This window comes from Ruditapes philippinarum, unplaced genomic scaffold (genome assembly GCF_026571515.1).
Source record: "Ruditapes philippinarum isolate M1 unplaced genomic scaffold, ASM2657151v2 ctg1779_1_1_1_1, whole genome shotgun sequence".
Taxonomy (NCBI): Eukaryota; Metazoa; Mollusca; class Bivalvia; order Venerida; family Veneridae; genus Ruditapes; species Ruditapes philippinarum.
The window spans coordinates 236,304-264,030 of NW_026852234.1; the positions used below are offsets into that span (position 1 = coordinate 236,304).

The 27,727-nt window shown below is 33.3% G+C and overlaps 1 protein-coding gene across 1 annotated transcript in view; it reads left to right on the top strand.

Moving 5' to 3' along the window:
- Positions 1-2,496: 2,496 nt before the first annotated feature.
- Positions 2,497-27,727, top strand: part of LOC132753434 (uncharacterized) — a 30,325-nt gene continuing 5,094 nt past the window's right edge. Inside the window, exons 1-2 of the mRNA XM_060743913.1 lie at positions 2,497-2,665; positions 12,644-13,698. Of these exons, the coding sequence (XP_060599896.1) occupies positions 12,657-13,698 (1,042 nt within the window). The 5' untranslated portion in view covers positions 2,497-2,665; positions 12,644-12,656. The remainder of the gene's footprint in view (positions 2,666-12,643; positions 13,699-27,727) is intronic.

Sequence of the window (27,727 nt, forward strand, 5' to 3'; positions counted from 1 at the left end):
TAGGCTATATATCAGTTAACATAATATCTTAAGTCATTCATTTTCTGCACATTTCTCTTTTATCCTGGGTCCTGATAGACTCATTGTAAATGACATAAAATGATATATATATATATAGTTAAAGCCGTGATTGAACCAGAGACTTAAAATACAGAGCTAGGTGATTTAACGTGATTAAATTAATAAAGAATTTTATCGTCGTTACGTGGATGGATAGTATTCTTTATTCATGTTTGAATGTCTGAATCTTGTATGAATTTAATTATTTTGTTATATATGCATTCTGGTAATATTGATGTAGACTGTAACTGCAATATTTGAATCCGACAGGTCACAGATCTCGAGGTACATTAATTTTAATTAATATCTTAAATCTGGAGATCAGAAAAGTACCAAAATTGTTAAGTTCAAAAAGTAAAAAACAAAACAAAAACAAAACGACAGGAGTGTAACCGGAAAAGCAATCACGTAAACATGACATAATTCACAGTTATTTAATCAATTAAAACTTCTAATGATTGTCAATCAGTATAACTGATCCGAAGTTTGACGGAAAAGGCCATGCAAAGAATGAATGTGAAAAGACACTAGATGAACGTATCTGTTGGCCCATTGAACTATAGCTTGGACATGTGCCTGAGTTCTAGATCACATGCATATATAAGAAGATGTAGGTGACAGGACAGTCTAATTGCTTTACGATTAAAATCTTTAAAAATTCTTTGATTTTGCTTTATGACAGTAAAAGTCTCTGATTTTAACCATATTGCACTAACGTAACTAAAAATGTAGACCATTCCACCCATTAGATTTAATCTTAGAAGTCACCTTAAATGTAAAATGAATAAATCTTATCATTAAAGACAAACAAACAAACTAACCACGGTTTTATATTACACGAATGTAATATAAATCCGTGAACTAACTAACTAACTAACTAACTAACTAACTAACTAACTAACTAACTAACTAACTAACTAACTAACTAACTAACTAACTAACTAACCAACCAACCAACCAACCAACCAACCAACCAACCAACCAACCAACCAACCAACCAACCAACCAACCAACCAACCAACCAACCAACCAACCAACCAACCAACCAACCAACCAACCAACCAACCAACCAACCAACTTACCAACCAACCAACCAACCAACCAACCAACCATCCAACCAACCAACCAACCAACCAACCAACCAACCAACTAACCAACCAACCAACCATCTAACTAACTAACGAACTAACTAACGAACTAACTAACTAACTAACTAACTAACTAACTAACTAACTAACTAACTAACTAACTAACTAACTAACTAACTAACTAACTATATGGAGTTGACTTAAATCGCGGACTTTAATTAAAGTCCGTGCTTAAATATAAGTTTAAATTTATACTTGACATTTCTTGAATACATTAAAAGCGCGATATCTAAAGAACACTAACTGAATAAGTACCTTTTAAACTGTAAATTCACACAAAAGTGCATAACAAATTACATAAATATATTTGAAATTATTGCTATTAACAGAGACATAGATAACATCTCTGCACTTAACTATATGTACAGCAGTTTTGAGACATTCCTCCATCAGTTGATCCAGAACTGATAGGTACGTATATCTGACATGACGGTTCTCCTTACGTCGTGACCGTCCGGCTCGGGATCTAGCTTATTGAAGCATAATTTACACGGTGCATATTATATGTTATTGACAGTTTAAAAGTGCTTGTAAATCTTAATTTATATCGCGTAAAATCAAACCGTACGTGCATCGCACGGCGCATGTTGTTTACAACGTGGGGTACCTATCGGGGAAATTTAATGTGTATATTACCCGTCTGGCTCGGTAATATCAATTTCTTTCGGGTGATCAATATCCAATCAAAAAGGCGGAAAAAATCTGGAAGGGTAATAATATGTTATATGTTTAATTTACGAATTCCAAGTGCGCTGGAGCTGATATATTAGGCGGGAATACATATTACAGAGAATCATCGGAAGTGTAGACTTGCTATTGTGATGATATACTTGAAATATTAATGCATAATATTCTACAATAACCATTACGTTTTAAGTTTTGTTCCGTTTAAGCGATTGATCAAGTACAATTAAAATCCTTGTACCTCGAAAATCTTATGGTCTTTTATGATAATTATGTTGTTCAAATGATCGAAGAATTATCAATATCTTAAGTTATAAAACGCATTACTTAAAGATATGACCAAACTGGGACAAAAAAAATACATATTTTCAAATAGTTCATGTACATTTACATGAAATGGGAGGTAGAACTATATTTCTGATAAACTTTTGGATAATTTTTCGATAAAAATATATGTATTATAATAAAAATACTATCATTTTAAAACTTATTTATGGTGTATATAAAATTGTTGTATAAATCTAAAAAAGAATGGAAAAAAAGAACAAACAAACTTACACTTGGTCATTAACATTTTAACATTACTCTTAAGGTCAGACTTAACAATGTCTGGAAAGCCTAATGAATGCTTGCAAGCGTTTTGCCGCGCGTAAACTCACGAAAGAGCAAATCAAACAAGCACCTCCTGGGTTCCAGACCGATCAGCTGTTCAGACAGAGCAGCAATTTTGATCCCTATGCAACACAGAGAAATGATCTCCTTTTGAGCAATACGTAATTGTTACACGGTTGTCTTTTTCTAATAGAAGATTTATTCTCTTATAATGCATTTTAGCAAGAAACATTTATTTTCCAAAATTTTAACGATTTGAGACTCTTTTCGTCCTTAATATAGTTCGACCCGTTTTATTTGTATTGTAAACTCACTTTATATCTAAATGAGACACGGAATTATTGAAATGGTTGCATTTAAATAAATTATTTATAACCTTGTTCCGAATGCATGATGTTCAATAAAGAGAGTTAGATGAAATATTACCAAAGAGTAGGAGACCATGAACAATTTATCTTATATTAGATTCTATATTAGATTGTTTTGTGGTTAATCTTTTATATTAATTTATCATTCAAAGGTTAATCTTTATATTAATTTATCATTCAAAGTAAGAATGTTGATAAGAATCATTGAGTGACACTATAAGGCCACTCTTAAAAAATTATCTGTTTGCTATTGCCGGCCGACCCAGCGAAAATGCCCCGACTCAAAAGTTTTTTTCAGCTTAAAAAAATCAGATTTTTTTTTATTTCCGCCAAATCAGCCAGGGCATTCCACCCAAAAAATTCCCTCGAAAACAAAAATAAAATCGGAGGAAAACACACATTTAATATGTAAAGTAACGAGTGATCATTCATGAGGGCATTCTGTGCGTTACTATTTAAAGTATTTACATAAATAGCGACCAACCAGGGAAGGATATTTTCCTTACGTCACGCAGTACTGCATGCGCGCGGCAATTAAGTCGAATTAACTAATAATAGAACGTATCAAATTAAGGTGTGGAAACGGGATTAAAAATAATGTTTGTTCAGTTAATGAATATTTGTAAAGTATTTATATATATAGCAGACACAAGTATTGCAAAATATCTTCAAGATCATAAAAATGTAAATAAAATATCACAATCAAAATCACAGATTTACATACGTCTAATTAAACTCCATGTCAAAATGCACTTACGATTAATAATATGTCAATAATTGACACGATAAATATCCAACATTTTTTTACTTGAGCAATAATTAAACATGTGTAATCATTCCTTGACAAAAAGAAATGACAGTTTTTTTTTCTGATATATAAAAAAGAGGTGGAAGTCAATTGAGTGTCGGCATTTCTTTGATGATTCGGCAAAAACTACAGGTGTGTAAACATCAAAGATTCACAGATTCTTCAGAAGAGCCGACCAGGCATTTGTCAGAGGTCATTTCGTGTGTAAATTTTGTATTTATATTTAACAATGGAAACATTATATTCCTTTTATTTATGGATGCTACTTTTTGCGCGAGTGTTTTTGTGTCTTTTAGCGCTATGGAATTTCAACAATCTGCGATAATTTTCGGTAACTAACAATGAAATATTTTAACGATCCGCCATTCAGAAATTATAGGAGACAAATCTTACGTGTGTTATTTTTTACAGACGTGTAATAAATTGAGTAATGATCATGCATCCGTGAGAACGAAATGTCCTGGTGATCCACTATAATTTTTCCAGTTCGTACGGGAATATTTACGCAGGATTAGTTTATCACATCGGTAATTTGACTATGCTTGAATTTATGTCCACATTGTCATTTTTTTTATTTCATGTTATGATTACTAGTGAACATGTTTTTTATTGTTTTTGACTGTCTTTTACATATTAGTTTTGCCGATGATGATAGTGTAGCCCGAATTTCCACAATCTGTTACAACGTACTAAGCGTATTAACTTACGTTCAGTAAAAATTATATATCAAAAAAAAAAAAAAAAAAGCCTACCTACCGACCCACTCCTTATAACTCTGGGTCGGCAATAGCAAACATATATATTATTAAGGATGGCCTAAATAGGGATAATTTAGAATAAATAATCAATAATAGATCTATAGTTAACAGTAATGGAATCACAACAAGCTCATTGTTGTTTTAACCACTTTGAAATCAGATATGTGATTAGATTTCAACTCATGACTTTGAAAACCTAGTTGAACACTGTTTCCGTACATTCCAGACATGAGCTCTCAATGTTTCTGCCAGACTAGATTTTTTGGGGTCATTTGTGACCCTCTATATATAAAAATATGGGCGTCATTTGAAATTCTGAAAGGTCAAATTAAAAAAAAGTAAAAACTACAAAAGTAAATCTCAGAACTGTTCAATCGTGAACTTCAATTTCTCACTTTTTGCGGTTGCAAACAAAAAATCTTCTAAAAAAGAACCATAAACCTGTCAGACATCTGTTTATAATTTTATTGCAGAAACTTTGATACTTTTGTTGTGTGTTTGCCATTGTGAGAAAAGGCTCTGCATGCACAAATCACTAGTTTAACCGCCTCCGTGGTCGAGGGGTTAGAGTAGATGACTTCTAATCCAGTTACCTCTCTGGTGTGGGTTTGATCCCCGGGAGATGCTTTGGTAGTTTAGCACGGAGGAAGGTAGTCTAGTACTGGTGTATCTCTCCAGGAACGATGGTTAGGAAACTAACCGCCTATATGACTGAAATACTGTTGGAAAAAGGCGTCAAATGAAACAAACAAAAAAAACAACCAAAACAAATCACTTGTTTACCCTGACCTTACACTACTGTGACTGATTGTAGAAGTTTAAAAGTCGGACAGAAATGTGTTGATAACAACACAGAATCGGTTAACTATTTATACATACACGCAGTTACTGGAAATAAATAAATTTTGGATACTCAAACATTAATTGACGATTTAAAGGGGATGGCGCTTATAATAGGAGAAATAACTAAATGAAAAGACATCCAATTTTTGAATTAAGGTACATTATGGCTGTTTCATAGAAAATGCGCTTTGCAAATTTCAATGTGTCTAGAATGTGAAATTATTGCGTCTAAAACGCAAGAAACACAGAGAAGCAGAAACACTGAGCTCTTGGGAATTTACCTAAATTGCTTGTAATGGGGATAAATATTTTTCTTGCAATTTTTATTAGCTCACCTGAGCATATGCTCAGGGTGAGCTATTAGGATCACTCTTCGTCCGTCGTCCGGTGTCCGTCGTACGTCGTACGTCGTCCGTTGTCCGTTCACACTTTTCAAACGACATCTCCTCTGAAACCATAAGGCAGATCATAATGAAACTTCACAGGGATGTTCCTTATGTGAAGCCTTAACAAAGTTGTTCAAAGAATTCCATTCCATGCAGAACTCTGGTTGCCATGGCAACCAAAAGAAAAAACTTTAAACATCTTCTTCTAGAAAACCCAAAGAGCTAGAGCTTAGATATTTGGTATGAAACATCTTCTAGTGAGTGTCTACCAAGATTGTTCAAATAAAGCCCTGGGGTCAAAATTGGCCCCGCCCCAGGCGGGTCATTGATTTTCCCTATATGCATATAGTAAAAACTTTTAAAAATCTTCTTTTAAAGAACCCAAAGAGCTAGACCTAAGATATTAAGCAGGAAACATCTTCTAATGAGTGTCTACCAAGATTGTTCAAATAAAAGCCCTGGGGTCAAAATTGGCCCCGCCCCAGGGGGTCATTGAGTTTCCTTATATGCATATAGTAAAAACTTAAAAAAATCATCTTCTAAAAAACCCAAAGAGCTAGAGCTTAGATATTTGGCATTAAACATGTTCTAATGGATGTCTACCAAGTTTGTTCAAATAAAAGCCCAATAGGGTCAAAATTGGCCCCGCCCCAGGGGGTCATTGATTTTCCCTATATGCATATAGTAAAAACTTTGAAAATCTTCTTTTAAAGAACCAAAAGAGCTAGACCTAAGATATTTAGCATGAAACATCTTCTAATAAGTGTCTACCAAGATTCACGGGGGGGAATCACGTGACTTTGTATAGTAATACCCACGAGAAAATGGCGACTGCTGAGCCCCGGTAAGTACCTTATTATGTTAAATTAAGGTGACAAACGTTTCTTAAATAAAAACAAAACCTAGCGTATCATATGCGCGTTAATTTTCTTCAAATGACAATACAAAGTGCATTATCCTACGTTTTGTGGTTTTTGAGAACATTGTTTGAATTGTGTGAAAATTGCACATTCAGCGATAGTAATTTGCACGAAGCGATATAATTTTGGTACCCCCCAAAATAAATGAAAAATAGCTTTCTTTTTGCACTTAAGACACCCAAATCAATCATTTTATTGACATCTGTTCTTGTTAGAATTCCATATAAAATTTTGTTCGAAGGTCTGTAGCCTACAAGTGCTGTTTTGCAAATGTTTAGTAAGTAAAACGAAACAATTTCTGTATAGTAAGTTACACGAAAAAAAATAGTAAGTTTCACGCACAGTTTCCAATAGCTTACTTAAATGTGGCGAAACTATTTTATAATTCTTTTGGTTTCAAATTTGCAAGTGTGTTCCGTCTACGGTGACAGAGAAACAAATATCGAGAGATTATTTTAATAATAATTCATATTATTTTCATAATACATGGTATTCATATTCATATAATTTCATAAAAGATTACTTAACTTAAAAATAACTAAATGAGACATTGACATTGATACTCAACAATGTACGTTACACTTGGCCCTTTTTCACGTTAGACTGGACCCACATCCGTTATCTTTAGAACTAGATTTATAAAGAAATAATAACTGTGCAGAAGGAAATATTACAAACACCATCATTTATTTTTCAGTATCTGCAATTTGGACCGAAAACGCAAAGGAGAAGACCATTCGCCAATTTCACATTGATATTTAATTGCCATCATAGAACTGGTATACAAAGTTTTATTAATTTTATTCTTACACTGGCAGATTTTTATAAATAAACCCAAGAGGTTTTGTTAAAATGTTATGTATTACTATACGTTTATTTTCTTACCATGTGCAAATGTGTTGCGGTCGTAAACTCTTACTTTTTGTTTGTGATAGAGTAAGTAAATAAGATATTCAGTGCGTCCATGGCGGAGTGTTTTAAAGTCCCTGATTTTTATACACATGCTTCTCACCGCTATGGATTCTAGTCCGACCAGAGTCCTTGAATTCTTTCATCAAACTAGCTAACAAAACGTCGTGCTTTAACTCAGGTGTCCCGACATTGACGGTGTGATTTGAAACCCAGCATCTAAGATTGTTTTATGTAAATATTTTTTTTACTCCACTTGCCTTCATATCTTTGACCGTTTGATTTCAAAATATTCGTTTTTCTTTGAATGTCCATTATGCCTCTTAAAATGCTATCATTTTTATTTAAAAAAAACTGTTTATTTTTGGTATCTTGTTACAGTTTCCGAAACATACTCATTTGCTAGATACTCAAACTAGCAAAACTTTTACATCTTTGGTTCTGTTGGAAAATGGTATTATACCTTTAGTGAATAAGTATTTCGTATGGAAGTCAAAATACTATACTTTGTTTACATTTTGCTACCTTAGCGACACATCACTTAATATAATGTTCAGTGCTACCTTTTTCAGTTGTAATAAAATACGTTTTTATCCATTATTTAAACATTATCAAACACATGTTTGACATTTTCTAAAGAATTTAAACAATATGGATTTCTGAGGAACAATGTGCCTTTAATCATAACTTGTATCACTGTATCATTGTTGTTTGTTGTTGTTGTTTTTTTTGTTTTTGTTTTTTTGTAAGAAGTTTATTTTGTTCTTTGCGAATTCTTCAATATATTTTCATAAATTAAGTAACATAGTGACTAAATGTAACAAATACCGCCATATAAAAACATCGATCAGCATTCAGTTAATAAACATCACCATACCAATTAACAAGCAATTATATTTGTTCATTACAGTAAAAATGAGGGCCAAAGACAACACCTGAAACTGCAGAGGTCAAAGAACTACTATCGCCACAAAAAAATAACACTGAGCCGTGTTATATCAAATCCCATCAAAAGTTCATTTGATATATTATAATAGCAACCAATCAAGCATTCGTCCTATAGACAAAAAATGTGAAATATTTGATCTTGCATAATTGAAATAAGTATTTTCTATCTCTTAACATATGAACTTTAACTTTCTTTTAATGTATAATGTATGCTAATGGAATCTGTGCGTGAAACTTACTTTTTTTTTTTCGTGTAACTTACTATCCAGAAATTGTTCGTTTTACTTACTATACATTTGCAAAGAACATTTGTAGGCTACAGACCTTCGAAAATATATTTTATATGAACTTCTACGATAACAGATGTCAATAAAAATGATTGATTTTGTGTCTTAAGTGCAAAAAGTAAGTTTATTTTCATTTATTTTGGTACCAAATTATATCGCTTCGTGCAAATTACTATCGCTGAATGTGCAATTTTCACACAATTCAAACAATGTTCTCAAAAAACCACAAAACGTAGGATAATGCACTTTGTATTGTCATTTGAAGAAAATTAACGCGCATATGATACGCTAGGTTTTGTTTTTATTTAAGAAACGTTTGTCACCTTAATTTAACATAATAAGGTACTTACCGGGGCTCAGCAGTCGCCATTTTCTCGTGGGTATTACTATACAAAGTCACGTGATTCCCCCCCGTGAAGATTGTTCAAATAAAAGCCCTAGGGTCAAAATTGGCCCCGCCCCAGGGGGTCATTGATTTTCCCTATATGCATATAGTAAAAACTTAAAAAAATCTTCTTTTAAAGAACCCAAAGAGCTAGACCTAAGATATTAAGCATGAAACATCTTCTAATGAGTGTCTACCAAGATTGTTCAAATAAAAGCCCTGGGGTCAAAATTGGCCCCGCCCCAGGGGGTCATTGATTTTCCTTATATGCATATAGTAAAAACTTAAAAAAATCATCTTCTAAAAAACCCAAAGAGCTAGAGCTTAGCTATTTGGCATTAAACATGTTCTAATGGATGTCTACCAAGTTTGTTCAAATAAAAGCCCTGGGGTCAAAATTGGCCCCGCCCCAGGGGGTAATTGATTTTCCCTATATGCATATAGTAAAAACTTAAAAAAATCGTCTTTTAAAGAACCAAAAGAGCTAGACCTAAGATATTAAGCATGAAACATCTTCTAATAAGTGTCTACCAAGATTGTTCAAATAAAAGCCCTGGGGTCAAAATTGGCCCCGCCCCAGGGGGTCATTGATTTTTCCTATATGCATATAGTAAAAACTTTAAAAAATCTTCTTTTAAAGAACCCAAAGAGCTAGACCTAAGATATTAAGCATAAAACATCTTCTAATAAGTGTCTACCAAGATTGTTCAAATAAAAGCCCTGGGGTCAAAATTGGCCCCGTCCCAGGGGGTCATTGATTTTCCCTATATGCATATAGTAAAAACTTAAAAAAATCTTCTTCTAAAAAACCCAAAGAGCTAGAGCTTAGATATTTGGCGTAAAACATGTTCTAATGGATGTCTACCAAGTTTTGTTCAAATAAAAGCCCTGGGGTCAAAATTGGCCCTGTCCCAGGGGTTATTGATTTTCCCTATATGCATATAGTAAAAACTTAAAAAAAATCTTCTCTTAAAGAACCCAAAAGAGCTAGAGCTAAGATATTAAGCATGAAACATCTTCTTATCAGTGTCTACCAAGTTTGTTCAAATAAAAAGCCCTGGGGTCAAAATTGGCCCCGCCCCAGGGGATCATTGATTTTCCCTATATGCATATAGTAAAAATTTAAAAAAATTCTTTTAAAGAACCCAAAGAGCTAGACCTAAGATATTTAGCATGAAACATGTTCTAATGGGTGTCTACCAAAATTTGTTCAAATAAAAGCCCTGGGGTCAAAATTGGCCCTGTCCCAGGGGTTATTGATTTTCCCTATATACATAGAGTAAAAAGTTAAAAATCTTCTATTAAAGAACCAAAAGAGCTAGAGCTAAGATATTTAGCATGAAACATGTTCTAATGGATGTTTACCAAGTTTGTTCAAATAAAAGCCCTTGGGTCAAAATTGGCCCTGCCAGGGAGAGGGGGGAGGGGGGCAAAAGTCATTGTTATTCATTATTTGTGTATAGTAAAAACTTAACATCATGAAATATCTTCTAATGGGTGTCTTCCAAGTTTGTTGAAATAAATGCCCTTTGGTTTAAACTGGCCCGGCCCTGGGGGCCTATGTTCAGGTGAGCGACCCCAGGGCCATCATGGCCCTCTTGTTTAAAAAAATGAGTGTTTTTTCCACCTTAAATGGTTAAATAATAATAGAAATAGGAATATCGCATAGTAACATTGTGTACTGCATTAGATGTAATTCCCCTGAGCTAAATCAGTAACATACTGGAAAACGGTGTTTAGTTAGGTTTTATAAAAGGTCAATGTGCAAATAATGTTGGATTCGTAATTGGATTTGAAAGTTGAAACAGTGTTGAAGTGTCAACATCGATGCAATGTTGTGGTTTTGACATTGGCACAACATTGAAAATTTAATGTCATTTCGTTGTTGAAAACCAACCATATTTCAAGTTTAAAATGTTCAATTTATGCTATCCGATTAAGTTAATAAGATTGTACAAATGATATGCTGGTGTATGCATTTGTCTATTTAAGTCATGCAACACATTTAGTTCCTTCAACGAATGTGGAAGTTGTTTCATAAATAAGCATAATTTTCTTTCTATTATTTAGCTCCGAGTTCTGTGACTTTTCTGCGAGAGATAGTAGTGAGAAGTTTTTTGGAGCAAGGAGAAGTGGTTATAAATTACATTAATGGGAGATTTGATGTCTCTTTTAAGAATATTTGTTTTTGATTGACCAAACATTAGGTGGGACAAAATACAATGCATGTATGAAACAGTTTATTAAGTAACTCATATCAAAATTAATAATTGTAACAAAATTACAAATATTGTGAAGGGAAGTGTGCAGCATCCTGAAGACTTAACACAGATAAAACACAGAACGTGTCAAAAATACTAAATTATTAATCCAACTTACTAAGTTGAAATATTTATCCTGTGTGAAAAAAATACTTAGTATTACAATTTCATCACTAATTTTACTTTGGAGAGACAGTGAAACCATAATTATGAAATTAATTTGTTAGGGCAATTTCAATTCTTAACTCATGACATTTTAAAAAAAAAATCGAAAGAATTTTAAAATTTAACAAACCTTACATTCCTTTCCTTGTTTAATGTATAATGTACAACTATAATACTCTCAATTTTAGTGGAAAATAAAAAAAGATCTTCAATTATAAATGTATAACAATTAATACATGAACAGTTTCACACTCATCTGTTATTGAACTTCAATTTTATCAAGCTTAATCAACATTGTTTTTTGACAATGCATTTAATATTCCACTTTTTAACTAAATAATCATTGTATAGTTAAGATATAAATGCAGATTGACAAATTGACTTTGGATGAAAATCATGTGAGCCGAACACCCAGTTTTAGGGTACAATTTCATAACTAAATATATTTATTAGGGTATAGCACATCTAAGTTGCAAAATTACAATATATTAATATTAATAATAAATATAAGAAGGCCAATTACTTGTAAAACATGAATTGTCAAGATCCTCATTAACTTCAAAGTGCCAAAACCAAACCATTCATTTGGGTCACAAAAACATGTCAAATCAGCTTTAGTAATATTATATTTTATCAGCACAATGAGCAAAGCCTGAGCAAAATGTTCTCAAGATCAGAGCGTCTGTGATAGTCTTGTTTGTTGTCCACCTGTAATCTGTTGATTACAAATGTAAATTTTGGAGTGTCCGTGGCAGAGTGGTTAAGGTCGTTGACTTCAAACCACTTCACCCTCAAGGCTGTGGGTTCGAATCCCGATATAGAGTTAGGATTCTTTCCTGTGAGGAAGCCATCCAACTTGCTTACGGAACGTCAGTGGTTCTACTCAGGTGCTTGTTTGTGCCTGAAATACTGCACAGAAGAGAATCTGAGGTCTTTCTCCACCAGTAAAGCTGGAACGTAGCCATAATTTATGACCTATACAGTGTCGATGTAACGTAAAACCCAATCAAACAAACAAATATAAATTTATGTTGCTCATTAATCTACTGTTCAATTTGTGCATTAATTTTGAGTGTTAAGAGATTTCTCATTACATTTCAGAATTTATTGAGTAATGTCTGAGAACAGCCATGACAAGATTCAAGAAAGCCGACAGGGTAACCAGATGTCTGTACAGAATTTACCAACTAATCACATGATCCAGAGCAACCAATCAGAATCAAGATACCATGTCTTGTTGTATAACCAGAGCAACGGTGCCCCTCAAACATTTGAAACTAGAGGAGGGAGGAGCTATGCCATTGTACAACTTGGCCAACACTTTAATCTGCAAGTGGAAAACCAGTCAAATTCAAATACGTTTATTCTTGATAATAATAATGATTTGACCAGTACAGATTTACAAAATAATTACACACAGTCTGATAAAAGTCTCAAGTCTGAAAACTTTGTACAATCAAGCAAAAATTACAACATTAATCAGGATCAAAACACAAATGCTACAGAACTAAACAATCATAACCAGTCTATGAGGAATAGAATCTTAAATTCAGAGAACCAATCTTCACATGAAACAAGAATCCTTAACAATGGCAATCAAACCTCTGAATGTAATGCTGAGTTTCTAAAACAATCTGCTGTCACATCCACAAACTATCCAGTAAATAGGTCTGTGAGAACAAGCCCATTTAGCCCAAGAAGTCAAGTCTCCGTAGCATCTTCACAAAATACTTGTTACCCATCAGTGAACCACTCTCAGTACCAAGTAAACCAGTCTGCATGCTCAACAACACAGTTTCAGGGAAACCAGACTGTAAACTCTTCAATGGAATCTACTGATAATTTGTATGTAAACCAGGCAAGTTGGTATCCAAGTAGCCAGAATGTGACCTCCGCGTCATTTCAATATGTAAGAAATCAGCCTTCATCCACCGCAACTCAAAATCATGACAATCAAATAAGCAGTGTAAGTCATCGTAATGCCAGCCAAAGTTATGTTACTACAACAGCACAATATCAAACGAAGGTTTGCGACTCGCAGCCGGTCTTTGACACAAAATTATATGGCGACAATCAGGCTCTGTATAGCACAGCGCAGTACATTATTAACCAGATTCCAAAATTCTACTTTCCACTTTCAAAAAAAAACCAGTTTTGTAGAGTAAAAAATACAAAAATTTTTCAGAACACAGCTACAAATTGAAAAAAGGTAAGATACTTAAACCCTTTCCATGTTTTTTAACAAATTTTTTCAGGGGTTTATTTGAGGAACTTAATTTTATAAAACCCCCCCTGAAATCCTGTCCTGGAAGTTGGAACTAACCAGTACTGAGCAATGAGTGTAAAGTGTTTCTGCTGAAGGAAAGATGGCATGCTCCTGGCGGGGGTTTGAACCCACATTCCTAACGATCCTTAGATTATTAGTCCGACGTGTAAGACACTTGGTCATATAACCACTTCAATGATCATTTGATAAATGATATATTTATATTGTAAAGATGCCTGATATTTGTTACAAATTACTCTTTCAAGATAAGGTAACAGAATGTTTCAAAGTGTGTTTATGAAAATGAAAGGGCATAGCTCATTATAGGCTTTGTAAGCCACTGCCTACACTTTTTCCAAGAAAATGAAAAAAAAAGCAAAACATAGCTTGATTACCAGCAATAACAGACAACCCACAGAATATACTTGAACCAAATAGACATGCACCTCAGATAAATGAAGGCAGGAAAACCTGCTGTTATAAAATATCAAAACAGTTTTATTTTTCATTATAATCCAGTGTTCTTTGAAATGGTAAATTATGAAATAAATTACCATTATAATATTATACCATTATAATTGATTGAAATACCATTTTCTTTTTGGGCGTACCATACTATACCTCAGGTGTGTGGCACTTCAAAATTATTTGTGTTTTAGTGTGTTTATTAGTAGAAATGATTTTGCTCGTTGGATTTCTGTAAACTGGTTTTGAAATTGATTAATAAGTAATGTTATTATAAGTCTTTCTTGAAAGATGTGTCTTTGAACAGGAACAGCTGTAATATCTGATCTCTTCCACATTTGTACATATATTTATAGTCAAATTAGTCTGCACACCTGTACAATCTGACCAGATTTTGTACTCTTTGCTACATAATATTAGCATTTTGATATTAAAATCCCTTCAATAAATATGAACTGCTTCAAATTTGAGACAAGTGCAAATATAATGTTGAAGTTCTTAATGAATTTGCATTGTATGTGAGTTTTGACCATCGTTTTCAGAACGGGTTTGTCAAAATGTTAAATTCATGAAATGAGTACATTGGGAAAAAGTTGAGACAGTCCTGACAAAAGGCAAATAATTGACGGCAAGTTGTTGTGAGGAGGCAGTCATACAGATCAGAACTGGTCCCCTTATCTGACCTTAAAAAGAGATTGATGAATAAAGTTGTGCTTATAGTTTATATCCTTTCGACGGCCATCCGCTATACCCGTAGGACGGCCAAAGCGTAAGAAAACGTATCGAATTTTTACATTTCTGAAAGCCAGTCTAATTTTTAAGACAGACGTCCATAGTGTAGTTAAACGTATCAAAAATATACCTTTCTAGAAACCGTAGGGTAAATCAGCGTAAAACTTGAATTTTGTGTCATGCAAACCCGTAAAAACCTCGTTTTCGTACATTCTGGTTTTTTAATGTGTTTATGAAAAATCAAAATATTACGCTATGGCTGTTCAACTGCTTACGATAAAGAACAAAGCCATACCGTATAACACTGTTAATATTACATTATTACTGCAATAAACAGACTCACAATCCTTGTTTTTTAAAACAAGTTCTGAACGTTTTAAAACGGTAAATTCTACGTTATTTACCTATATAGCCCATAAGAATACCATGTTGAGTAAAATGTCCACAACGTTTTAAAACGTAATTATTGAAAATCAATGAAAATCAATTTTTCTCAGGAAGGGTGATTGATACTAAGCTTTTCAACCTGAATTTTGTAAGTTCAACTCATTTTTGTTTCAAATAAGAGAACTGCTTACAGAAACTCCGTTTGATGTATCAATAAATGCATTTTAAAATACTATACCATTTAGAAGATTTTCTTCAATTAATTTGGATATTGGTTTGATTACCACATTAATTAAAAAGTGTACTGTATATCTAAACATTTACTATATCTGTTAATAAAGGGCACTATACAATTAACATATTTGGTGTTTTTATTTGAACAACGTTTAACAGAATATAATAAATGAAAGGTAAACTTCAAGAATTTTGTCATTTAAAGCCTTCCTACGACAAAACAGTAGTGGCTTTCAGGAAGCCAAAATTTTATACCGGTTTATTACGTTAAAGCCTTCTTATGACTAGCGCCCGGCTTTTGAGAAGTCAATTTTTCGGTACGTTTTATTACGCTATGGCCACAGAAAGTATATTATCTTATAACTGCTGTTACTCAAGCTTACATTGTTTTTTCATTCATTAGATAACTCTTGTTTGTTCTGTAATTTAAAGTTATAAGAGTTATCTCTCTTTGTATATGTGTAGCATGTTTTTTCGTCTGTTTGAGGTTACGGCACACTCTCAAACCAGTCAATGAATTTTGAATTTTCTGGCCCGAATTCCAGATTTGAATTTATTCTACTGTATTTAACTAAATTTTCTTAAAATTTACACTGATCAGAACTAATTTACACTGGCCATGGGCCACCGGGCCAGTGCTAAATTCGATGACTGTCAAACTAGCCAGTACTTCAAGTGAGTATAAAAGTTTTGCTCAAGGAAACAATGTTTTGCCCCTGACAGTGTTTGATGCCATGTGGCCAGTGATCCTGACTAGACTTGACATAATAACCACCTTCCCATGCCACCACTGACATTGTTTAAGCTCAGAATACAGGGAAATTTACGTGTGGGTGACCCAGGCCCAGGCCAGCACATCTGTTAAGTTTTACCAGTCTATATAATGTTGACTGCTCTGTTTTAAAATTTTAAACTGAAAGTCCTTAAACAGTGACTTACCCCAATATTTTACAGCCGAATAAAGGCTGTTTCCCCTAGTTCAAAATAAGTATATTTTCCCTTGAAATGCTATATTTTCCCCTGAAATACCTTGTGCATATTTTTCACCAGAAGCATGGCTTAACAGCAGCCGACTTCAGTTATTTGATTAATTTAATTGTTAATTTAATTGATTGAAAGACAGAAAGCTATCAGATAGCCTCTGCTACATACTGTGCATGTTAAATAAAAAAGAAAATTTTATAATATTTGTGATAAATTCCATTCTCAGTTGTTTGAATATGATTTCAGGATTTCCCCCTTTTCCAGATTGATCGTTCTATATTTTCCCCTTCAGAAAGCCACAAGTTGATTTGAAAATTGAAATAAAAATCACTGTTAAATTTCTAACAAATGGACTGTTCCAAATTCAAAGCAAAATCTGTTCATTTCACAAATACAGGAAGGTATTTTCAAGGACGTAAGAAGTTCTTGTTTTCTCATTAAAAGTCCTTAATGAAGGGTAAGAACAAAACAGGAAGTCTTAAAATACACTAACAAAGGCTACATGACAGTTTGCTGTTAGACCATATTGAACAAATTACTATAGACAATAACAAGAGATTTCCCTGAAGAGAGTAATAAAAAGAAACCATCTTAAATTAAATCCCTGCAACCTAGTGACATTAAAATAACAGAGATGGGGGAGTATTGTAAGAGATTCCGAGAATTTTTTTTCTTTTTAAGCAGACGCGACAGATTGAAAATAGCAAACTGAACTTGAGTTATATTAAATTATGATTAGTAGTAGGCGTTTAGGTTTCTATCTCCAGAAATAAAACTAATATTACGACCTTTCATGGATCCCCCCCCCATTCCCCCCCTCCCTCAGTGATTTAGTGGTACAAAAAAATCTGTACTTGACAACAGTTTAACCTCAATAATTTCAAATCAGGAAAATTGTAGCATACTAGGTTTGTTGTTTTAATTTCTTTCTTACAAAGTTTCATGTTACTCAATGATATTGGTATTATATTGAATGGGGGTTGCTATTTCCGTACTAATATAACGAGTTAAAACGGGGGAAATATGAGATTCAAGTTTAATGTCAAGATTAAAACCTTGGTGAGCATATGGTGATGTAATTGTTATACTTGTTCAGTATACTATAATTTAAGGGAAGAAGATATTATGTAAACAAAATCAGAAACGTGGGAACTCCTTATTGCATCACAACGTTGATTTTTCTAGAACTACCACCGTTATGAAAGGATTTCAATTACCTTAATGAATTTGTACATCTCAAGTGTAGATTGATCATCCCTAAATATTTACATGTGTATAGATTTGGCTATTGTAAGTTTCATAACCGCATGATGACGAAACTTGTCGTTGGTGAAAACTTGCACGTTCACAGAAAGTACTTGATATTATTGTATCAAAAGTATGACACTCCCTGTCCTCAATTTGTTCATATATATTTATGTGTTTAAGAGGTTTTGAGATTTGTACATGAACAGTTTGTAAAAGGATGGGCGCATCCAATTTGAAATCATTTTCATCATCAAGTGTCATTGCGGGCAGTTAACATTGATCATAATTATTTTTATTTTCGAAATGGATTGTTTTTATATTTTGTCGAAACCACCCTTTAGGTAAGCCAGACTGAACTTAACCTTGACTCATAAATGACCTTGACCTATGAGGTAAAATTGAGACTGGCTTAAACTTTATTTCATTGGCGTCCGCGCCGAAGCGCGGCGCCCCTTTATGGAATGAAATCAGATTTTGTGAAAGGGCGACAGCAACTTCTCGAGCCTTTTAGTCGGTCATAATAAAAGCCGACCATTCTGATTCTTGATTATTAAATAATCCGTGGTACAATGAATAGCGAACTTGCAAACATTTTCAAATGAAATAACCTTTTCCGTCAATAAATCGCGCTCTTCGTTTTTTTTATTTACCCAGTGGGTTATTATGGTATGTTATTGTTGTACATTTATCCGAAAGCTGTAAATAGAATGATGAGTTGATGACCTAAATATTCCGAAAATCTATTTATAGAGGGATGTGCTCCTATCGGTAATTCCCGGTCTCTCCCGGTCTATTTTGACTGGGATTTACTAGTGACCACACGTTTATTGTCCGGTCTCTCCCGGTTTTGGAGTAGATGTTTGATATCGTTACAGAACAGAACAAATAATTTACAGATAAATAAGCTTTTTTTCCAAAATGAATGTTTGTCAGTTAATTTGGTTACAATAATTAATGAACACAGATCAACTTTCAAATTTATTGATTTTTTTTATACATAAACATACAATTCGAAAAAAAACCCAACAAGAACAACAACAATAGCATGTTTCATTTAATCTTTATGAGATAAAAACAATAAATATGTACAATAATTGAGAAAAAAGGTACATTTTTATGGTATTAATACGACACTATCAACTTTGAAACATTTTATTTAATTTGTTATTCGTGGTTAGTAAAGATGCTGAGGAATTATTCAAAGTTACAAATAAGATTTTATGAATTATTCAATTGATTGATAATTTAAAAAATGATAAAGAAAAATACAAATGTACATGGTTTAAGAATATAAGAATAAACAATATTATATATTGAAAGATTAACCATTATTTACTGACTTTTTCCAGTTAATTTTTTACTTATAATCGTCGGTCAATATGACAATTGAATTCTTAAAATTTATTTTACAATTTAAATTTTAAAAAGTATGTAAACATAAAATAGCACATAAAACACAAAAAAGAAAAGAAAACAATATTCATAAAATCTGTATTTTTTTTTTCAAAATTAATAGATATTACAATTATTGTATAATAAACAATTATGCTCAACATGATCACATGGTAATATAACCAGTGCCATATTTTTACTAAGTGTGAATAGATACCTTAAGAGGGAGTCTTCGCTAATAGCGATAACATATTAAGGGACAATTACACAAGTGTGGTGTTGATCATGCGTTAAACATATGGACTAAAAATGATTGTATACATGTATATCCGTTGCTCGCCCATATGGTCTCTTTCCAGTGGCGAGGGTAAATAAACGCAAACACACAAAATCCGTTGCTATTAATAACCACAGTCATAAAGAAATAACAAGTAATATTCTAATCTCTAGCATGCCAATCAAAGTTCATAATGAACAATGTCTTTCGTCCGCTCATTCATAAGTGATATACAATTCTGGTAAAAACCATTGAAAAGTTTATAAGAATATCTTGTCATCATATGTCTACTAGTTCATCTTCACTTGCTGCATTTCTTGCTTGGATGCCCTTTGATGCTTTGCATCAATGCTTTTCTTGTACATGTACTAGAATACAACGACCTTCAAGACAATCGAGGCCTTCAAGAATATCAACCTTAATTAATTTTGACCTTTTCTCATAAATATTGACCTTAGTCAAGTTGCTGAATTTTCTTTTATTTTACGGTACCATTGGCTCTACTTTTGGTATTTATGGATGAATTGTCTCTATATTTGAACATGTACATAACTACTCTTTGGGAAGGTTAAACTTAACTTGACCTTGACCTTTAATTATTGAAGTTAATAAAAATTGGCAATAACTTTGTTTTGTTTTCTTAATGAACAGAATTGATCAATACATGGACAAAACAAAACTTGCAAAACAACATGTTTAATTAATTAGAAATGACCTTGACTGTTGAAATCTAATTATGGAATTTGCTTGACATATTTTCATAGATTTAGTTGCTACTTAGACAAAACAACACTAAATTAAATGACAACTTGAGTGTGTTGAAGTGAGAATTATTATTTTCCTTATTTTTAAAATGTCAAGGTCAAGTTATTGAATTTTGCTTAACTTGCTATGTATTTTGAATAATGTAAGTAAGGTGATTTCCAAAAGTTATTCAATGCATAATTATTTGAATGAAATCTTTATTTGTGAATGCTTCATTTTTTACTATCATGCACATACAAGTTTGACTTGTACGAAATATTGTGCAATCACATTATGCTTGCAGTCTTCGAAATTAGCATTCGCCCGTTGCCCTGGCGAGTAAATGTTAAATTTGGGCGACTAAAAAATCTAGTTTTGATCGCCCTCCCTGCGACTAAAATTTCTGATCGCGAAATTCATTATAGTGGTGTTCAACCGTGCACTTTTTGCCACGTCACTACTGTTTCTTGGCTTACTTCTGTTAGCCATGTAAAGCGAGTAATTTATTAGGAACCAACTTTGTTTATGTTCCGTTTTCCATTGTCAAGTATTGTATCTTAGTAACCGTGAAAAATGATTTTCATGTACAGCAGGGAATAACAATAAAATAAATTATGACACAAGACTTGTATTGGATTTCCTTTTGTTTCTTTTATTTACCTTCAGCATTAAAGATAAAGATAAAAAACCCATCAAAATTTGAAAAATTTATTCGGGCTAATAAAGTTGGTTTCGGGCGAGTAACTTCTCAAATATTACTCAGCTAGCCCTAATAGCCAGTAACTTCAAAATGTTAATTTCGAAGACTGTGCTTGTGATACAAACCTTGTAGTTCTAGGCCACAAGAACAGTTTTTAGTTACACCTTATAAACAGCCTTCCTTTGAGACTGATCTGCTGGTCAGCATAATTGTTGAAATATTTCTTGATGTGGTTTGGCCATGTACATAACAAATTTATGCTTTATGAAATAATAACAAATTGGAACCAGAATGGTTTGTTTCAGTCTGCTTTTAATGTGTCTTTTTTGTTTGGATCTTGTTATTCTGGGTCACACTTGCAATAGCTAGGAAATTATGTTGACTGATCTGATTTACTTGTAGAAAAAGACCTCAGATGCCATTCTATGCTATATATATATTTTATGCACAAGCAAGCCCATTAGTAAAAACACCTACCTTGAAAAACTAGCCAAACTGTTTATAATTTCAATGAAAAGAGGTAGGGTTTGAAACAAAGGTAATTTGATGCTGAGGACCTTGACATGTTGTACACTGGGGTTCCTAGACACCAGCATAACTTTCAGCCATGGACGGACATGTTCATTTAAGTGTTAAGGATGGCATGGGCAAAATTGGTGGCCCTACCCAAGTTTTGATTCATTTGCCACCCTTTTGATGTAACCATACAAAGTTATAACGTAGGTGTGACCTAATCCAAGGCTCACAAATCCATAATGTCACGTTCTTGCAGAAAATTTCAAGCACACTTTCATAATTTCTTGATATGTTGTCATCATTTCAACTGGCACACATTTAGGTAAGCACGTGCCTTTTACTGTCACTCTTACATAGACGCTCAATCTTCTCTCAATCTTCCCCGATATATCTCCATGATATTTCTATCGTCATCTGAGACCCTACTACAAATGTGGTTTAATCTGCTATGATTTATGACAAATTCATGTTTCTTCTAGTCAGTGTTAAGGTTACGACACCCACAGTTAAAGACATTTGTGAATATTCCAGAGAGAGAAAAAAAAAGATATAGGTTATCATTATTTTGTTGTGTTTTTTTTCTCCATATATTGTAGGTGTATCTCTTTTTTTGTAGTACAAACTTTCACTTTGCTCAAGGTGTGGTTCTCAATTATGTAAATAATTTTATGTAATGCATTTTACGCACATTTACTATGAGTGGATTATATTTAACACGTATGTGACGCTTTCGATTCAGTTTTCACTACGTCATATTTTTCTCATTTATTTTAACGCCTTTCTTTTGTATTTCATAATTTGTTTTTTAAGGTACTGTTTCTAACACCACCCATTCCCTTCCCCCCACAAAATTATATAAGGTGTATATGAACTTATTTTTATTTACACTGGCCATATATTAACACTTACCATGGTAAATATCTTGAATAAGTGCTCGCCAATTTTTTTAAGCCAATCACCGACGAGGATTTTTCAAATTTTCAGGTTTCAAATCTTAATAGAACAGATTTTATATAAACTGAACGTTTTATATTATAAAACGCAAGTGGGTGGAGCTAAGTTTCGAAGAGCGCTAAAGTGAAATATACGCATGTGCAGAGATCTTGAAGTTTACTCCTACTAATCAATATTTATGCATAATGTTTTTTCCGTACACGCACATGTATATCGTCACTACGGCATAGAATTAAAAAAGAGGTTCATTGAAATGAAAACAGGCAAAATAACAGTAAAAATGTTTTATTACTTAAGGAACCAGTATCATTTTATAATTTCCAAATAAAAAGTTCACTAATTCCAACAAAGTATGTATGTAATATTTCTTAATTTTTATGTAAATATTACAGCCCGTGCCGCTGCAAAACCGAAAGTAGGGTGTTTTTATTAATTTTACATTTATTTTTGACAATATACTGCCATTTGTCCGAAGATGATATGTATATGAACATAATAAATATGTATGATGCATATGTAATCAAGCTACAGATTCATTTCAGCCCGAAAAATATGTCGAGGTGACGGGCGAGGCAAGACATGTCGACTTTTTGTAGCTTATTGTGAAGTTGCAGTACATGAAAATCGGGCTCATGACAAATCAGCACATAAGTGTTCCGTGGTATACATCTTTTCTATGTGTCATACCTCCTTTCCGTATTACAATGAATTTTTACTGCATTGTTTTTACTGCATACTCCATCGCTGGTTTGTTTTTAGCAGAGAATGACCTGTGTATGTTCAAAGAGGGTACCGTTGGAGAATATTTCGCAAATAGGGTACCGCTTTGGATATGCACCGTGATATTGTCTGATTTACCAAGACGGAATGCGGGAATAAGCTATGCAAAACACGTGACCCGAAAATGTGTACCGCTACCTCTTCCAAATATGGTTATACACATTTAGGCTATCGTGTGACGTCACGCAGTGTGTTTGGCGGAAAAAAATGGGCGGAGCACTAAGCCGGTTAGAGTGCATATTGGATGTTCTTCGTAAATAAGAAAGCTACAGTCGCTTCGCAAGCTCCGCTCCTTTTTAGCTTTCTTATTTACAAAGAACACCCTATATGCACTCTAACCTATACTTGAATTGTCAATCTTTCAACCTGCAAAAAACCATACATAATTGTGTCGTCTGCTACAGAGTTAAGTGGCAACATAACAGGATCACTTCTCTCCCCATCTGTCCATTGTCTGTTCATCTGTATGTCAGTGCATCTGTCACAAACTTGTACAGATTAATCCTCATAAACTTCTAGCGCAATTTCTTCCAAACTTCACAAGAAAGAATCCCATTGATTAGTATGCACAGTCGGCATTTTACAGTTCAGTGATTTTTGTCATAGTTATGGCCCTTTAAAGATTTTTTGAAGTTTGTCAGAACTACGTCCCTTATACTCTTACATTGCAATTTGAATAAAACTTTACAGGATTGATCGATTAGTAAGCCCAAGTACTTTTGCATGTTACATAGGTTTTCAGGTTGAATGATTTTTGGTGACCCTTGAACAAAAAAGGCTTTTTGACCTGTTTTTGATTTTGTGTTGCCTGCTACACAGTAGCTGATACATGCTATAAAGTAGCCACAACTTAAAAGGATCACTTCTTTGTCGTCTGTCCGAGCTTACATTTGGATACTTAAGTGGATGGAGGAACAACAGATTACAACATACTTTCTTTAAATTTTGATGTCATTCATTCCGTAATGCTTTTTTATGGCTATTTTCCTTGATACGTGGCTAAAAAGAATGGTACCCTTAGCCTTATGTGCCACCTGGCACAAAGAGGATAGGCAGGTAGGTAAAAAGAATGATAGAGAGAACAATAGCCTAAATAAATAAGAACAAGAATTACCACATAAGTACTGTCTTGTTAAAATGTTCGTCTGTAAGTCTGTCTGTCATAAAACTTCTTTGGACTACTCCTCGAAAAACAATTGGTGCAATTGCATCCAAACACTACAAGAATCATCCGTTGTGCGTAAGAAACAAACTTATCAACCACCCCTCAATACAACTGCTTAATTGGCTATCATCAGGCAACAACGTGATCACTGATTGCTTTTGTTAAAATTTAGAAAATATGTACAAGCAAACTTTATAGACCATGATCGGTCAGCCAGCACATGCCAACTTTTAATGCCCATGTCACATGTCCTGCTGGTAAGCTAAGATTAAAACAACTTTTTCAACCTCAGCAGAAACAGTAGTGTCCTGAACTGGAGTATCCAAGATTAAACAGTTGTTGTGCTGAAACCAAAAGTAAATTGCCTTTGCCACCAGTATAGAGCCAGGTCAGCGTGCACGTCCATTTGTTAATTAACTAAGTTTAAATTTTGGTCTTGATATCTAGGGCTCTAAGCTAGACCAAAATTTTAGGAAGAAATGACTTCTCCCTCAGCTCCTATCAGGGTATCCCCGAAAATGATAATGGACAGTTCTAAAAATGGAAGCTGGATAAGTGTTTTTAAGAAATTCACCAGTACAAGGGTTAAAAGTTCTGGTTGAATTGCTTTAAGGTGTTGTTCCCCAAATCCAAATGAATTGATAGGGGGCATTCAGGGAATAAATCGGATGCTCACTTAGTAATAATTATGTATATTGGGTTGAATTCTGTTAATTGTGCTTTGAGAAAATTGGGGAATAAGGGATCAAAATTACTGTAAGTGTAAAAGGTAATTTTTTTTACTATCATTCCATTTTCACGTGTGGTAATTTTACTGATAATATGCCCGGATATTGTCATTAGTAGGCCCACACAATTTCCCCAGTTACATAAGGTAAGAAAATAAACGTGTGGGAGTTAACCTAGTGTCCTTTTTCAGCCGTAGTATTTTGATCCACACATTTTTACTCGCAGAGAAATTTTCACAAATATCGTAATAATGATTAGTGAATGAATTGACACTGTCACTGTTTTGTTCTGTATATAGTATTAGTAGCAATATATACAGTGACATTGGGTTTGTCTGCGTCATAACATATATAACATGTGCAAACTTGATTATTTAGCATTTTTGTCTTGAGCTTCGACATCGAATACATTAAACCTATATTAATTGAGGCAAAAGTTGAATTGAGGGAATTGGTGAATTATTATTCTGCAAAACGTGTTTCATATCAACAGGTAAGTTAATTTGAGAATAGTTTATTTTGTTATTATATTAAAAATATTGTATTTATTTAGAGGTTTAGGGTTTTTCATAATGCTGATGCTATATTAAGAAAAAAAAAAGGACAATGCATGTAATGGTTTTGATAAAAAAACAACAACAGAGAGTCTATAGGCATTCTCTGATTAAAAGTTTATATAGACAGATGAGAATAAGTTTCGCTTTATAAGATACCTGAACGAAGATAAATATGGAAATATGATAGATGAATTACAACAAGGGTTCATTTTAATCCATTAGCCTGCATGCTGGCTGCACCTATCCATGCTACTGGCACCGTCCAAGATCTGCCCTGCTTTCTTCTCTGTTTGCTATTCATCCACTTCATATTTCGAAATTTCCTCCCAAAAATGATGAATGGTTTTGTCCATATTAAATAATGGGCAAGTCAATTTAAGATATTTAGCCTGGTTTGCGATCAACTTTTTAAAATGCATATCTATATACATGTATAATTCAGGTAATTAAAAACTACTAGGCTCTAAATTGTTGATGGCTTACTTTTTGTAATTTGATAATGAATGCCTTAAATTTGCAATGAACTGTACCAAATTCAAAGCTTGGCAAAGTCATTAGGGCAAGGGTAAATCCTGCGTGAATAGTTGGGCCGCTCCTAGAGTTCTAAGGCTTTTAAATAGATGGGGTGTGCAGTTTAGTCCCATTTATTATTCTGAAAAGATTTTGTAAAAACATATACCCCGGTATATTTAGATTATAAAATAGTTAACCAAAAGACCGGCATATGAAATTTATTTTATTAGAAAGCAAGGTAATTGATTTAAGCAAGGTAAATGATTTTCTGGATCAGTGTCTTTTAAACAGGGGAACTAAATCTAGCTCACTTGGGACGATAAAGGACTGTGATTGTATGCCCTTGTATATTAGAGGGAGGGTTTAATTAAAAAAAACAAAACTGTTTAGCTTTAATATGACATTAAACTGACATAATGGTCATTTTTGCATTGTCAAGTTGAGCTGAATTTACTATATATCTATATGTCTATAATAATGGTGATTGACAAACAGTTGTTTAGGATGAAGCATAAATCTGCCCTGAAAAAATAAAAAAGACTGCCCCATTCTTTTTATTAAATTGAAAATTACAGGTAATTTCCTGTGGATATTTATAGAAATTTCCTAGGGCCATGGGAGTTATTTATAGTTCATTTGAAGAAAATGATAAAATTGAAAGGAATTAAAATGTAAATATTTACACTTGCCTGTTTGCTCACTCTCGGATAGGCATTATGTCATTTTAATTACTAAATGACAACCTCTGTCAGGGAATTGACTCTTTAGCTCAGTGGTCTTGAGCATGGCGTTATTTGCAAGTAAGCTGGTGGTGTTGAGTTTAAATCCCATACAGGGCATGGGATTTTACAACAGATGCATTTTTGAATGGCACATTTATTAAATAAGGATTATTTAAATGAATTCTGTTGACCTCGGTTGTTTTGGAATATAGTATGAGATTTTTTTTGTTAACTGTAACTGCATCAAGTGCATCGGCATAAAAAATCAAATAAAATTTAATTATGAAATATTCCAGCAAATTAAAAAACCTTGTTGTTTGCATTATTTACATTGTTACGTAAATAAAACATAAACAAAAGTGAGAAAATTGTGTGCGTCATTGTGAAAGATTTTACCTAATTCTATACTGTTTGCCTAGTTTCAAGGAGAAAATGAACATTCTCAAAGCATTACCTCATTGGCACTAAGCAGAATTCTCCTTGATTATTTTTAGTATTTTTACCCCCCTCCCCCCCACTCGATATCTCGTTTATTAGTTTTGTGCATTCCATAGTAACAATATGAGTGGAGTATTTATGAACAGCATAGTTTCTCACCTGAGTAACACGGTGCCACACATTCATTCAACATTACATCATAGCTATTAGGAGCTTCTTGTTGCCATCAGCACCTGTTCTTGTAAAATTTTGGCAACAAGCACTTTTGTCTTTAACTAGGGCATTCTCACCATCTATTTAGGTGTGATTACCTCCCTTTGAAGTTAAGTTCTTTTCTGTTATTTAACCATTTCCCTCATGTTACACATATTTTCGTAAAGTGA